We start from the raw sequence: 13,033 nt of genomic DNA, 5'->3' as shown, positions 1-13,033 counted from the left end.
CAAGAGAAAGATAGCTAAAACAAAACAAAACAACAAAACCAAAACCCAAAGCCCCCCAAAACAAAACTCTAAAGGAGAGTCATCATGTAAAATATTTTGCTATGAACAAGTGGAGGAAAACCTCTTGGGGTATCATTGTTCTGCGATGCTAAGAGGTAACACTGTGGCCCCAGCCGTGGAGTCTATGATCAAGTCTGACTAGACCAAGGCATCTCTGCCCCTCCCCATCACCAGCATCTGCCAGTTCCAAGCCCATGTTTGTGATACATGCTTTTTATAATCAGCCCACTTTCTAGGCCGATTCCCTGGTGCCTGCTCTGTGGCAGATTTTATTCCAGATGCTTTGGATGCAAAGCACTAGAGAGCTAGCTATGTTTTCCATGTGGCTACAGACTGCCTCAGAAGATAAAAGAACACAACCTGGTCCCAAATGCTAAGGTACTTGCTAAAAGCCACAGCCAACTCTCACGGTTGTGACGAAGACAGAGGTAACCAGCCACGAACCATTTCAGAGTTTCCCAGAAAAGATCACACTCCACAACGAATATCAAGTTTCCCTTTGGCCCTCTCCCCTAAACACAAAGATAACTAAATCAGCAACACTCAGCTTATTAGATTGTTGGGAAAACCCAAAAACACCCTAAAGAGAGCAAAGTCCAAGTGTTGTACACAGAAAGAGTCACATTGAGCAGAATCTGCTCTGGGCTGGAGCCCTTGTGTCTCGGAGACCCTGGGTTGGCCTCCTACAAGAGCTCCTATGTCCAAGGCAGAGGCCAGCCAGTGGAAAGTCCCTGTCCAGGCTTCAGATTTCTGTGGGCTAAAATGGAGGCTTCCAAAGTCTAGATGGACAAAGAATGGGAGAAAGGGAAGGGAGACATGAGGAGACTTAAGTGTTGTTGAAAACTGGGAAGGCGGGTACTGACGAGGGTCCTGAGGGCCAGGCCTGTGAGTAAAGAGAGAGAATGCCAGGTTCCACAGGTCCTGCCAGGCCTACAGACTCTGCCAAGCACTGCACACTCATCTCAAAAGTCTTCTCTCACCAGCTCATGCCAAACTATCAGCTCATGACTCTTGGCTCTGGTGGTCTCTAGCTCTGGCAGTTAGCGTGACTTGTCTAACCTCAATTTGTTTTTAATCATCTAGACAATGGGATCATAGCCCATGGGGATTAGAAGAGCCAGAGTGTACAAAGTACTATTGGGAGTTCCTCATAGCTGATGGGAAGCTGAGAGTTCACACTAAGAATTCTGAAGTGTTCTGAGACTCTGTGATAAACTGATATCAACTTACCAGCTAGGGAGTGTGCATCGGTGAGAGAGAGAGAGAGAGAGAGAGAGAGAGAGAGAGAGAGAGAGAGAGAGAGAGAGAGAGAGAGAGAGTTAGTTGATGGGCAGCTCTTTTCCTGAGCCTTGCATGAAGCCCCGTAGTGTTACCAAGCCCTTCTGAGATCCTGGGCTGTGAGCCCATTGCTGAGTGTTGGTGTGTGAGACTGAGCAGAGAGCTCCTCTCCTGAGCCTTGCATGGGGGCTCTGTGGTGTTACCAAGCCCTTCTGAGACACTGGGCAGGGAGCCCGTTGCTGACTGTTTCTGAAGACATCTATTAAACACGCAGGATCTGGGTGAACAGTCAATGTGTTTTGCTAAGTTCTTATTTGTGAGTCACTTGAGCAGGGAATCAGGGGTGTGGACATAGAAAGCAAGTGTGGGGGGCATCTGTGGATGGTATAGGGAACCAGAGGAATGTGTGTCCCCCTGGGAGAAACGCTGGGAAGATCTAACCGATTTCAAGGTGCCAATTGTGTTATGCACACCTATTTATCCCTTTAACACAATCGTTCATGGTGGAGGTTTGGATCCCCTCGTTCAGAGAGCTTATGAGTCTCCTATCCAAGTTCATGCAGGCATCATGTACGAGGTCTGGATTTGAGTCAGGCTCCAGTGTAAGGTGCTCCTTTCTCCTTTATACCATGCTGCCTTTCCCCGAAAGCCCATATTTCTAGATTGATGTACTCTAGTGATAAAGGAGACTTGTTCTTATGTTCTATGCTCTTGATCCTTACTCCCCAGCCCAAAATAGACAAGCAGCACTCCCTAGGCAGGCTTGGTTATCCTTGAACCCGTCAGTTCAGTAACATTCTCAGTGGGCTGCTTATCTCAGTAGACTTCAGCAGAGAACCCTGTGATTGCCAGCCAGCTCAGTACTGCTCACCCCCGTCCCTATTTTCCCTAGCAGGAACCTAAGAATTTGTTTCCTCTGGTGTTACCAGACCTGCTAATGCAGCAGCTCTCAACCTTCCCAACACTGCAACCCTTAAATACAATCACTCATGTTTGGTGACCTAACCGCCCCCCCCCAACCATAAAATCATAAAATTATTTTTGCTGATACTTCAAAACTGTAATTTTTCTACTGGTATGAATAATGATGTAAATCTCTGTGCTTTAGGCCACCCCTGTGAAAGAGTCTTTTGAGCCCCCAGAGGGGTTGAGAATCGCGGTATTCCACACGTCAGCACAGGAGAGCAGGGCTTCAGTGTGAGTTCTTATAGAACTCGGGGACCATCCTCACTGCTTCCAGTTCTGGTTGAGCTCTGTGTCTGTCATCACTGTCTGCTAACATGAATGCAAATGGAGTAGAAGGCTTGCAGGCAAAGCTGCTTCCCCAACCTGTGCTTGCACAGGGCATCACAAAGAGGCTGACCAGTCTATGGCTCCCACCCTTAACTTTCATTAACAGAACCAATGGAAACTACTATTGGGTCTGTCTGGTTCAAGTCACCTAGGGCTCCTGTGGAAGTAAAGGGTAGACTAAAGTGAGTGCCCGTCACCATAAGGCTCACTGCTTGGGCACCTACCAGGCTTGAAAAGTATACTTCCATTTGTCACTTAAATGTCACCTAAACCCTGTGAGCTGGATGCATCAGGCACAAGGCTTGCTGGAGACCATGTAGAACCATGCTTGTGGGTCCTTGGTGTTGAGCTACTTCAGGGATGATGTATTCCTCTCTGATGATACTCAGAGCATCTCTGCAAGAGATCTCTATCATTCTCTAGCACAGGTATGTTCGAGGTTCGAGCCATACCTAGAAGTTTCCCATGAGTGTGCAAGCTAGGCTATTCTCCTTACCCCTCACCTCCATCCTCATTTCTCTTAAATCTTGATCTTCTTCCTAGCTGGCATTTTTATGCAGCTGTGTTCAAAGTTACTATGTGCACCTGTCTCCTCTGTTGATCAGCTACTCTCTTGTGCATGCTCATAACAGGTTATTGTTGCTGTGTCATGGAACAGACAGGAGTGCTTGGGATGTGTCGAGGAAGACACAACTACTGCCCATCAGTAGACCTAGGAGTATCGTGGTGATAGGGGAAGTGTGAGGTACTACTGGCTCTCCGTGAATAAACAAGACCTCAGCCAGTTGCTTTAAAATGATATACCTTGTTCCAGCTCTCTTCTACCTCACGCCAACCCTCAAAGACCTCACACTTTGAATAATCCTTTTACACGTCACTCTTACCATATGTTAAACTAGCATGGCATTTGAATGTATACATACAGAGACAGGTTTTTTTTATCCTATCTCGCCAACTTATCTATCCACTCACTGTGTGTCTTTGAGGACTACAGTTTTACACTTTTATTTATTTTTTTTTAGTCTCTGTAGCTCGCCACATTCCTCTACTTGACATTTTCAGTGGCTTTTACCATTCTTCTTGTCAGTTTTCTTCCTGGAATGCAAAACAAAAACAGTTTTGGTCAGCCCTTGTATAGAAAGCACAGGGCGTGCGTAGTCTACATGAAGAGCATTTGGTGACTATAGAACACTATCTTATAAAAATGTTGCAAGTCTCTCCGGTTGTTAAAACCTTTGGGGTCCTTCAGCGTTTGCTGGCTTATTGTTTATTCCGAGGTGTTTGGTTTGGTTTAGGTTATGGGAAATGAGCATTTATTCCCCAGGCTCTATTATCCTCTAGTTGGTTGCTGTATATTGGTGATGGTTACTATTTTTTTGCATTATTAATTAATCCTTTCATATCGGGAAAATAGCTTTGTAGCTAAGTCTCCAGGTTTTCCACATATATAAGTTTACCAGTATAAGAATGGTATGTATGGTGTTCTCTATAATGTTGTCCTCGACCTCGTTAGTTGTTTTGCTCATGAGGGCGAATTTCTCTAGGACATTGTTTAATAACAGTAGTGACAGTACTTTTGTGCTGTCCTGACTTCACTCTAAGTGCTTGTCAACATTTGGTTTTTAAGCTTGGTGGGTTTTAGCAAGAAAATAACTGTTTTCTCATTAAGAAAATTTTAAAATAAAAATCTGGTTATCTTATCCTATAAGATGTTGTCTCTTTCATTTGCTCCTTCGTGTGTGTGTGTGTGTGTGTGTGTGTGTGTGTGTGTGTGTGTGTTTGATGTATGTGTGGGTAAGTGTTCATATGCATTAGGAGGCCAGAGGCCAACGTTAGGGGTCTTCCCTTTGCTTTCCATGTGTCTTAAAGCAAGGTCTCTACCAAACCTAAACTCTTCCAGGCGAGCTGGGCAGAGAGCTTAGAGATCCAATTTCTCTCTCTCTCCCTAGTGCAAGAATCATAGGTGTGTACTGCCATGCTAGGATGTTTACCTGAGGACTGGAGATTTGAACTCAGTTCCTCATGTTTGCCTAGCAAACACTTTCCCCATTGCGTTATCTTCCTACCCCCTAATAAGATGTTACATATTTGGGTATATTTTCTTATGAACATTTTAGTATGGTATTAATATTTGAAACTTATAAATAAATGCGTCTAAATGCACTAGGGAATGTTAATGTTTTAAATTTAACATCAGTAGATGGAGGGCCAGTGAGCTGGCTTATGATGCACTGTCACCACTCCAAAGGTGGTTGGATCTGGGAGAATGGAGACAATAAATGAGGCAGACAAAGATTTGATGAACAGCCCACTTTATTCAGGGCCTCAGACAAACTATACTCTGAGAGGGTAAGAACAGTCATATGGGTCAAGTTCTCTTGAGTTCAAGAGGTATACAATCACAAGAATAAGCAGCACATGGCAAAAGCATGTTTTCCCATAGAGGCATATAAAGAACAGTTTACACATATAATAATACCTGTAAGCCATAGTGATAACCTGAAGCAAACTCACTCCTATCTGCTACTCCTGAGAGGAGCACAAAAACACATTGCCAGAACAAGTCTGTGGTTTGAAGAAACTGAGCTCACAAGACTTGTTTTCTTGCAGTGTACTCCCAAGCTCTCAGAATTCTCCTTACAGGAGTCTGGTCCTAGACCATGTTCTGACACTGCATAATCCAAAGACTTAAGTTTAATCCCTGGAATCCGTGTGAAACCAGAAAGAGAGAACCAGTTCCATAAAATTGTCTCTCTGTCACACACACACACACACACACACACACACACACACCCACCATGGCATACAGATATCTGCATTTAAACATAGTAATAATAATGATGATGATGATAAGTAAAATGCAAATTAAAGTCATTTGGCAGCTGAGTATAGTAGCATGTATCCATAAAAGCAGAACTCAGGAGATCTAGACAAGAGCACTATGAATTAAGGCCAGCTTGAACTGTGTGACCTTGGCTCAAAAACAAAACAAAATAAGCACCCCCCCCAAAAAAAAACAAAATAAACACTCAAAAAACAAAAACCGCCAGGCATGGTGGTGCACGCCTCCCAGCACGTAGAGGTAGAGGGAGGTAGAGGCAGGTGAGTTTCTGAGTTCAAGGCCAGCCTGGTTTTCAGAGTGAGTTTCAGGACAGCCAGGGCTGCACAGAGAAACCGTGTCTCGAAAAACCAACAAAACAAAACAAAACAACAACAACAAAAACCCAACCAAACCAAAGCAAACAAAACCAAAGGAAGTTTGGAGGATGTGAGTTTAGAGAATTTTAATAGAATTACAGCATATCAACATATTAAATATGATTTAGCTGTCTCCTGTGAGGGTATGCCAATGCCTGGCAAACACAGAAGTGGATGCTCACAGTCATCTATTGGATGGAACACAGCGTCCCCAATGAAGGAGCTAGAGAAAGTACCCAAGGAGCTGAAGGGGTCTGCAACCCTATAGGAGGAACAACAATATCAACTAACCAGTACCCCCCTCCCCCCAGAGCTTGTGGTTGCATATGTAGCAGAGGATGGCCTAGTCGGCCATCAATGGGAGAAGAGGCCCTTGGTCTTGCAAAGATTCTATGCCCCAGTATAGGGTAATGCCAGGGCTAGGAAGTAGGAGTGGGTGGTTTAGGGAGCAGGGCAGGGAGAGGGTATAGGGGATTTTTGGAGAGGAAACTAGGAAAGGGGAATAGCATTTGAAATGTAAATGAAGAAAATGTCTAATAAAAATATTTTAACTATCACCTGTAATTTAATCTTCCTTTGACAATACAGGATATCTTTTGGGATCTTGAGTGGTTTTTGATAATTTATGGCTATTGGTTATCTTATTGATTGGTAGAAGATCTGTTGAGAATCGATTACTGGAAACCCAAAGTTCTTCCCTGGAAAAGTCTGATTTTCATGCCTTAGCTTCCTCTATCTGGGACAGTTTCAAGAAAGAAAGATCCTAGAACTAAGCTTGCCAGAACTCACCACCCTTGCAGTTTAGCACCAAGCTAAGGTGTTGTTAGGGGTGTAGGGTTGGGAGTCTAGCCTGGGTCCAGTCTTTGTGCATCATGTCTAGCACAAGTTAAGTATGCTGGCTGAAATAGGCTCTTTTTGGCAGTGATGGGGAAGGAGGTGACATATCTCCAGGCAGAGCAGGCAAAGGGTGGGAGGCATCCAGACCGAATAAAGACCCACTGCCTAGCTTCAGCACAGTGATGGCTTCCTGTCTGCACCCTTTCCAGAGCATCCCAAGAAGATTCTAAAAAGTAAAGAAACGTCACTATTCTTCATCATCATCAAAAGAAAAAAAAAGAGCTGGAGGGATAAACATCTCATTAAAAAATTTCTTTTATCTGGATTTATGCATTTTTGTTGAACCAAGATGTGTGTTCTTTTAAAGTTAATAGACACAGTGAAAAACTTAAAACAATGTGCTGACTGTTTCACAGAGATCAGACCCAGGCCAGACCGGGTTTGTTTTCCATTGCCAACAAGGGCAGGCGGTTAAGGGAGCAATCACATAATGTTCTAGGGATGAAATCTTGGGTTGCCATGCAATGACTGCTCTGAAATGTAGAACAAATTCTATCTTAGACTGAAACTCTCAAAAGGATAAGGGCAAGCTCAACTTTAAAAAGTAGAATTAATCAGTTAGAGACGTTGAACTAGTCAGTATAACAGAGTTAAGGAAGAAGGTACTTAAAGGTACAGGGGGAGGCTTTCAACATCAGCAGCCAGAAATGTGTCTACAAAAGGACACGGAGACACACCTGCTTGGATGTGTGAAATTAAAGATGGAGAACACCAAGAGGCTGGTGAGCATGTGCAGCTACCAGGAAGTGGTACAACTGTTTGAAAAGTACTTTTGTGACGCTTTATGATATTAATACATACTAGTTATGAGAAACAACACCACCATTCCCAGTCTTTTCTTCTTAACAAAAACACATCTGCAAAAAAACCCAACCAACCAACCAAACAACCAACCAACCAACCAAACAAACAAACAACAAATCTGCAGAAAGACCTGTGTGTGAAAATTCAAGTCAGCTTTTCATAACTCCAAGCCTCAAGTCAACCCACACAGGTGAAACAAATTTGGTGTTTTCAAGCTGGAGATGCCTCCGAAATGAAAGTAAAAATTACATGTCTCTATGTCATATATGAATTTCAAAACATGCTCAGCCAAAGAGCCATGTTTAGGAATCTACATGGGATTCCACTTTTGTGGAGTGCTAGAAAACAGTGAACCCAAGTGCCAGAAGGCTGATCAGTAGTTAAATGGGGTTGGGATGAAGGTGGATGGGGCCCTAAATGGGAAAGGGCAAAAGGAACTTTACAAATGATACAAGTAAGTTATCAGCATTTTCTTATGTGTAATCTACAGCTCAGGACATTTAGTGTAAAAACGAGACAGCTTTTGTATTTTGAGAAAATCAAAGATAGCCTTCACTTGAAAGATCTCCTTTAGGTCCTGGTCTGCAGTATGCAGCTGGTCCCCAAAATCACTATTAAAACATTGAGTGAGTCTCAGGCAGAGCCACTGTGGTGCACAGATACTTTGTAGGATGATCCTTGTAGGAAATGACCCAGTTCATCAGCTCTCTCTTGGACAGGACCTTAAACAGAGGGATAGCTATTTATGGTCAATACATTCCTCATAGGCCCCGTGCTTCCTGAAAAGGTTCCATTCTGAAACCACATCCATCCTGGTGACCTGGAGGAAGGTCAGGAGACGCTGTGGAATGGCTGTACACAAGCAAGTTGTTCTGTGTGAAGAAATGGGGTGCTAACAATACTCAGTCAAGCGAGTTTCGGGGAACTCAGATGAACTTCTCCCTTGCTTGCTCCGAAGTTTCTCTGGCCAATCCATGGTATGTTCAGGGAGGGATTTGCAAGCCTTAGACAAAACATATCTCAAGCGTGTTATGAAGTATAAATTACAGTTCTGTAGCAGTGAAACTGTACATGTTGATGCAAATTTTAAAAGGGACACGATGTATAATAAAAACATCTCATGGGAAATCACTACTCTCAGGGACAAGTAGGAGAAGGTCCCTAAGAGTTAGGCACTTTCCCGGGAATTTATCTCATATGGCTACCAAGCTCTTTTTTCAAAATTCCTCTTAAGTTACTGTTTTCCTTTCCAGTGAACCACCTCCATAGATCCTCCCTCTCCCACGGGAGATACTTGTTATAGTCTTGGCTAAGTTAACAATTCTACAAATTTCAAGAATTATTTCTTTGTCTTATATTTTTAACTGCTTTAACTTTTAGAAAGCGGAAACAAAGTAAAGGGAAATGGAGTTAGCCCCCGAGGACATTAATTCTAAGTCATTTGAAATTTTGAAGTTGAATATATGGCTTCAATATGGTTTATTTTAGTGCTGTCCAAAACAGTGTTGGAAACCAGGCCCCTGGGTCCTGTTTTCTACTTGAATGAACTAGGTATATGTCATCATCTAGTCTAACTTTCGTTCCATGATCCTTTTCTTAACCTATCCCAGGGGCTAAACAATTTCACTACATTATTTGATGTGATATGTTAAAAACTGGCCTTCACACCACATCAGCCTTGCTGTATCTTGCTTAGCCTCTGCCTTGTTAGCATCTACTATGCCCCCGCCCTTTTGCTTCTCCCTTTATGCCTGGTCTCTGCCCCTCCCCTGCCACACCGCAGCCAAGGATGGCAGTGGCTCTCAACCTTCCATTTTAGGATACTGGCTTTGTTTTTTGTTTTTGTTTTTGTTTTTGTTTTTTTTTTGGTTTGTTTTTGTTTTTGTTTGTTTCACAAATGTTAAATGAGCACACATGGATAGGCACTGTGAAGGTAAATGACACAGGACTTCTGTTTCACCTCACTGATGTTGGTTGGACTGAAAGAAGTCACAGAAAAGTGATCTGACATTTGAGGTGGGTGAGATCACACCTGATGATACAGTTCACAAGGTTTTGATGAGGACCTTTCATCAAGGAGCTAGACTTTGACTTCAATGGGCAGTCATGGAGCATTTATTCTCACAGGGAATAAAACCAAGCAGTTGGCCAGATGAGTACTGGAAAGCTTTTGAGTAATGACCAATCCAGTCTGTCTGGCATGCAGACAGCGTATGCACAGTGAGACAATTCTGGAGATCTGTTGGAAGGACAGGTGGGACAGTCGAACCGGCCTTCCCAGTGGGCAACACTGGGAAGACAACACAATGTTGGCATCAGTGTCATTCTTTGCTTCATTCCCCTCCCCAGGGGAAAGCTTCAGGAGGAAGGCCTGGAGAGCCAAGGAGGATGGTGTGTGCATGGGGTTCCTGCATAGCCTAGAGGATCTGATGCTTGAGATGGCAGGTACACAGCTTCCACATAACTCCCATGTTAAAGAAGACATCAAAACAGAAAGTAAAAATTATTTTCCTTGAATGAAAGTGGAAAACGGGGGTATATGAGACACTCAGAGAGGAAGGAAAAGCCCTAAAAGTCTATGTTATGATTTTTAAAAAGGCATTTGGAAGGACCTCTACATGGGAGGACATTGCTATTCTCAGAGATGAGTTATTAAACATGAATCTAGGTGCTAGGCATGGAGCATCTCCTGTAGTGACCACTCAGGCCCCAGAGGCCGGTGCCGCTGCCCATTCACCATGGCTAGATGGTAAGAGCCCATTGCTGAGGACTATACATTTTGGCCACAAGACATAGAAATCAATCTTGAATGGAAGAGAGGTGGCAATGACGAGGACAAACAACACAGGGCTAGGGACAGGACAGGGACAGTATTTGACCGGGGGAGGGGGGAACTTCCTTTGCGCTGGCTGGCTTCCATTATGCTAGAAGGCATCACTGTACATGGAACACTGTAGAATTTTATGTAAACATACGGAGTGGACTTCTTTAAGCATTAATTATCTTGAGCTCCACCCATTGGTGTAACTGTAGCAGTTTGTTCCTTTTCTACTTCTGAGCTGTATTTTACGCAAGGGCTCAGTCAACAGCAAGTGGGTCAGCTGTTGTGTATGGCTGCAGCAGAGAACAAGGGGCAGAGGAAGATGGGAAAGACTCTAAAGGGCGTGGACTAGAGTTTGACGTTATAGAAATGTTCTTGGTTGTGCTAGAGACTTCATGGGCATACACATATGTCAAAATTTGTCAAAGGATGTGTGTCAAAATATATGTAATTATTTGTAGGTTAGTAATATCTCAATAAGGCTATTTTTTAAAAAAAATCATCCTTAGGGACTTGGCCACAGGAACCTAAAGCAAAATACATGCTGGGAGAGCTGAGATCACAGAAGATGAAGATAATAACTGAAGTCTACCTTGTCTTGGGGGAAGAAGCCAGTCTTGTTCATTACAATTAATAAGCTACAAAGTCTACAACGAGGCTTTTCCTATATACCGAGACAAAATGTTGCTCAATCTAAGCCTCCCTATCCTCTTCTCATCTTATCTAGGGAAGGGGACAAAGGTGCGAAAAAATTAACATTAGAAGATTATGAAATAGGTTGTCAGAAATCTACGATAGAACACTAGAAACAATCCCACAGCTTATATAGTAAGTATCTTTCCTTACTTTCTTCTTACTCTTCCTTCTGGTTTTAGGGTCTTCTTGCTACTTCCTATCATTTGTTCCTTGCTCTACTTCCACCCATCCCCTCTGCCCCATTTACATGACAGGAGAATGCAGTGGCTCAGATGGCAACATGGACCCTGGAGCATTCCCTGCTTCTGGTCTCCTGTTCAGGACATGATGGTTTATTCTGGCATCCATGATATAACGACATGGAAACAGCCCTTGGTTCCAAGTGGATTTGAGAACACATGAGATTCCATGGTCAAGGTCAGCACCCCAGGCCTGGCTTGGCCAGTGGGATGTTCTGGCGCTATGGTCCTCTTATACCAGAGCTTAAGCTGTTTATTTAAAATGGAAAGTTTGTTATAGAAGATAAATTGATGGTCCTGTTCAGCTTTAGCCAATTCATAAGTATAAACACATTACAAAATAAAAAACTTGTGCTATAAGGTGGGGAGGCCCAACTGACATGACTCCATTTTATTACAGCGAAGGCCAGGTGTCCTGCAGGAGGAGAGTTAACACCACAAACTAAGGGACATAAAAGCACTAAGATGTCAGAACACTGTGTTTATTTCTCTCATGTGTTATGAGAAATTGTAACATACAGTCTTGATTTGTATCTTCGGGAGAGACTCCAAGTTCTGGATTAGAACTCCCTTGGTCCAGCATTGTACATGAAGTCTCCTGAAAAGTCAGACTCTGTGTCCTTCATCTTTACATGGAAGGGGTCCTGTTAGTCTGGCCTCAACACCTGCATGCTGACCATGTTCTGGTTTTTTCCAAGGTCAGGTATCTTGAGTGGTGAGTGAAGCAACCGCAGGAAACTAGCATTCACGCAGAAGAACTTGTATGGAATTTCCTGGAGGGGATATAATATTCTATATGTAATGCAGTAGGCTGCACAGGAAAAAATAGCTGTTATAAGGCAAAAATAACAGAAACAAACAAACAACCCCCCCAAAAAAACCCCGTAGACCCTCAGGTTGGTCCTATCACATGTGTCATCTCGCTCACATGGTTTGGTCCCGACAGCAACACACTAGATGCAAGTGCTCCAGAGAGCGTGGGACACAGACATCCTGGGTTTACTGGTAATTTTACAAGGTGTGACTATGGTGGGGTGGGGTCGGGGACTTTTCTCCATTAACACTCTATGAGAGAAACCGCCACATGGGCCAGAAATTGCCAGTAGTCTAAGGACTGAAGGAGGAGTGTAACACTGCTATGGGACCAAGGACTAATCCATAAACTATCTGGCTTCCAACCTGCCCACTGGAGATGTGGTGATGGCGGGGACCAAACAGAAACTTTGTTGAAATTAGTAAACATTTCGTCTTATGGCTAGAGTCTCAAGTCCCTTCTACCTGTAAGGACACTGTTTCTCTTTCTTTCTCATATTCCTTAGAGGCAGCCACTAAACTTTAGCTTTCTGTTGGAAGGAGCTGTCTGTGGAGCTGTTTCCATGCTGCCTATGATGTGCTAACACTGTGCCATTTATTGCTAGCTGGAACAGCCTGCCTCAACTTGCATATTATTACTAGTATTATTCATTACTTTTTAGCTTTTTAGAGATTGTTAGTCACTATCAATAGCACTGTAGACCCAGCAAAGGGCAGGAAGTGACCTGCTTGCTTTCTCCCCGATCTAGCCTGTAGACCATCTGTAGGTCTACAAAAATGATTGGTTTGGTACCTCAACTGGCCTCTAGAGAAGAGAGAAGAGACTGTTCCATTTAAGTAACTGGCATCTCTAAGTGAGGGCTTAGGAGTTTTGAGTGAATTTTTTCAATGCCTACTTTTTTTTATTTTAATTTTTTATATTTTTTATTTTAAG

At 43.3% G+C, this 13,033-nt stretch overlaps 1 protein-coding gene across 12 annotated transcripts in view; it reads right to left on the bottom strand.

The window, feature by feature from the left end:
- Nucleotides 1–3,609: 3,609 nt before the first annotated feature.
- The window catches only part of Rmdn2 (regulator of microtubule dynamics 2), a 75,438-nt gene continuing 66,014 nt past the window's right edge, over nucleotides 3,610–13,033 (bottom strand). For 7 of the 12 annotated variants that reach the window (XM_029471454.1, XM_029471456.1, XM_029471457.1 and 4 more), the window contains one exon: nucleotides 3,616–3,726. In XM_029471454.1, the coding sequence (XP_029327314.1) occupies nucleotides 3,690–3,726 (37 nt within the window). In that variant the 3' untranslated portion in view covers nucleotides 3,616–3,689. Of the gene's footprint in view, nucleotides 3,727–11,636; nucleotides 12,060–13,033 lie in introns of those variants that run through there. The other 5 variants (XM_021149420.2, XM_029471462.1, XM_029471453.1 and 2 more) reach the window with 5 other exon arrangements.

The sequence above is a fragment of the Mus caroli genome, chromosome 17 (genome assembly GCF_900094665.2).
Source record: "Mus caroli chromosome 17, CAROLI_EIJ_v1.1, whole genome shotgun sequence".
Classification (NCBI taxonomy): Eukaryota; Metazoa; Chordata; class Mammalia; order Rodentia; family Muridae; genus Mus; species Mus caroli.
Note: the sequence above shows the minus strand (reverse complement) of the source record. Positions and strands in the feature narration are given on the sequence as shown.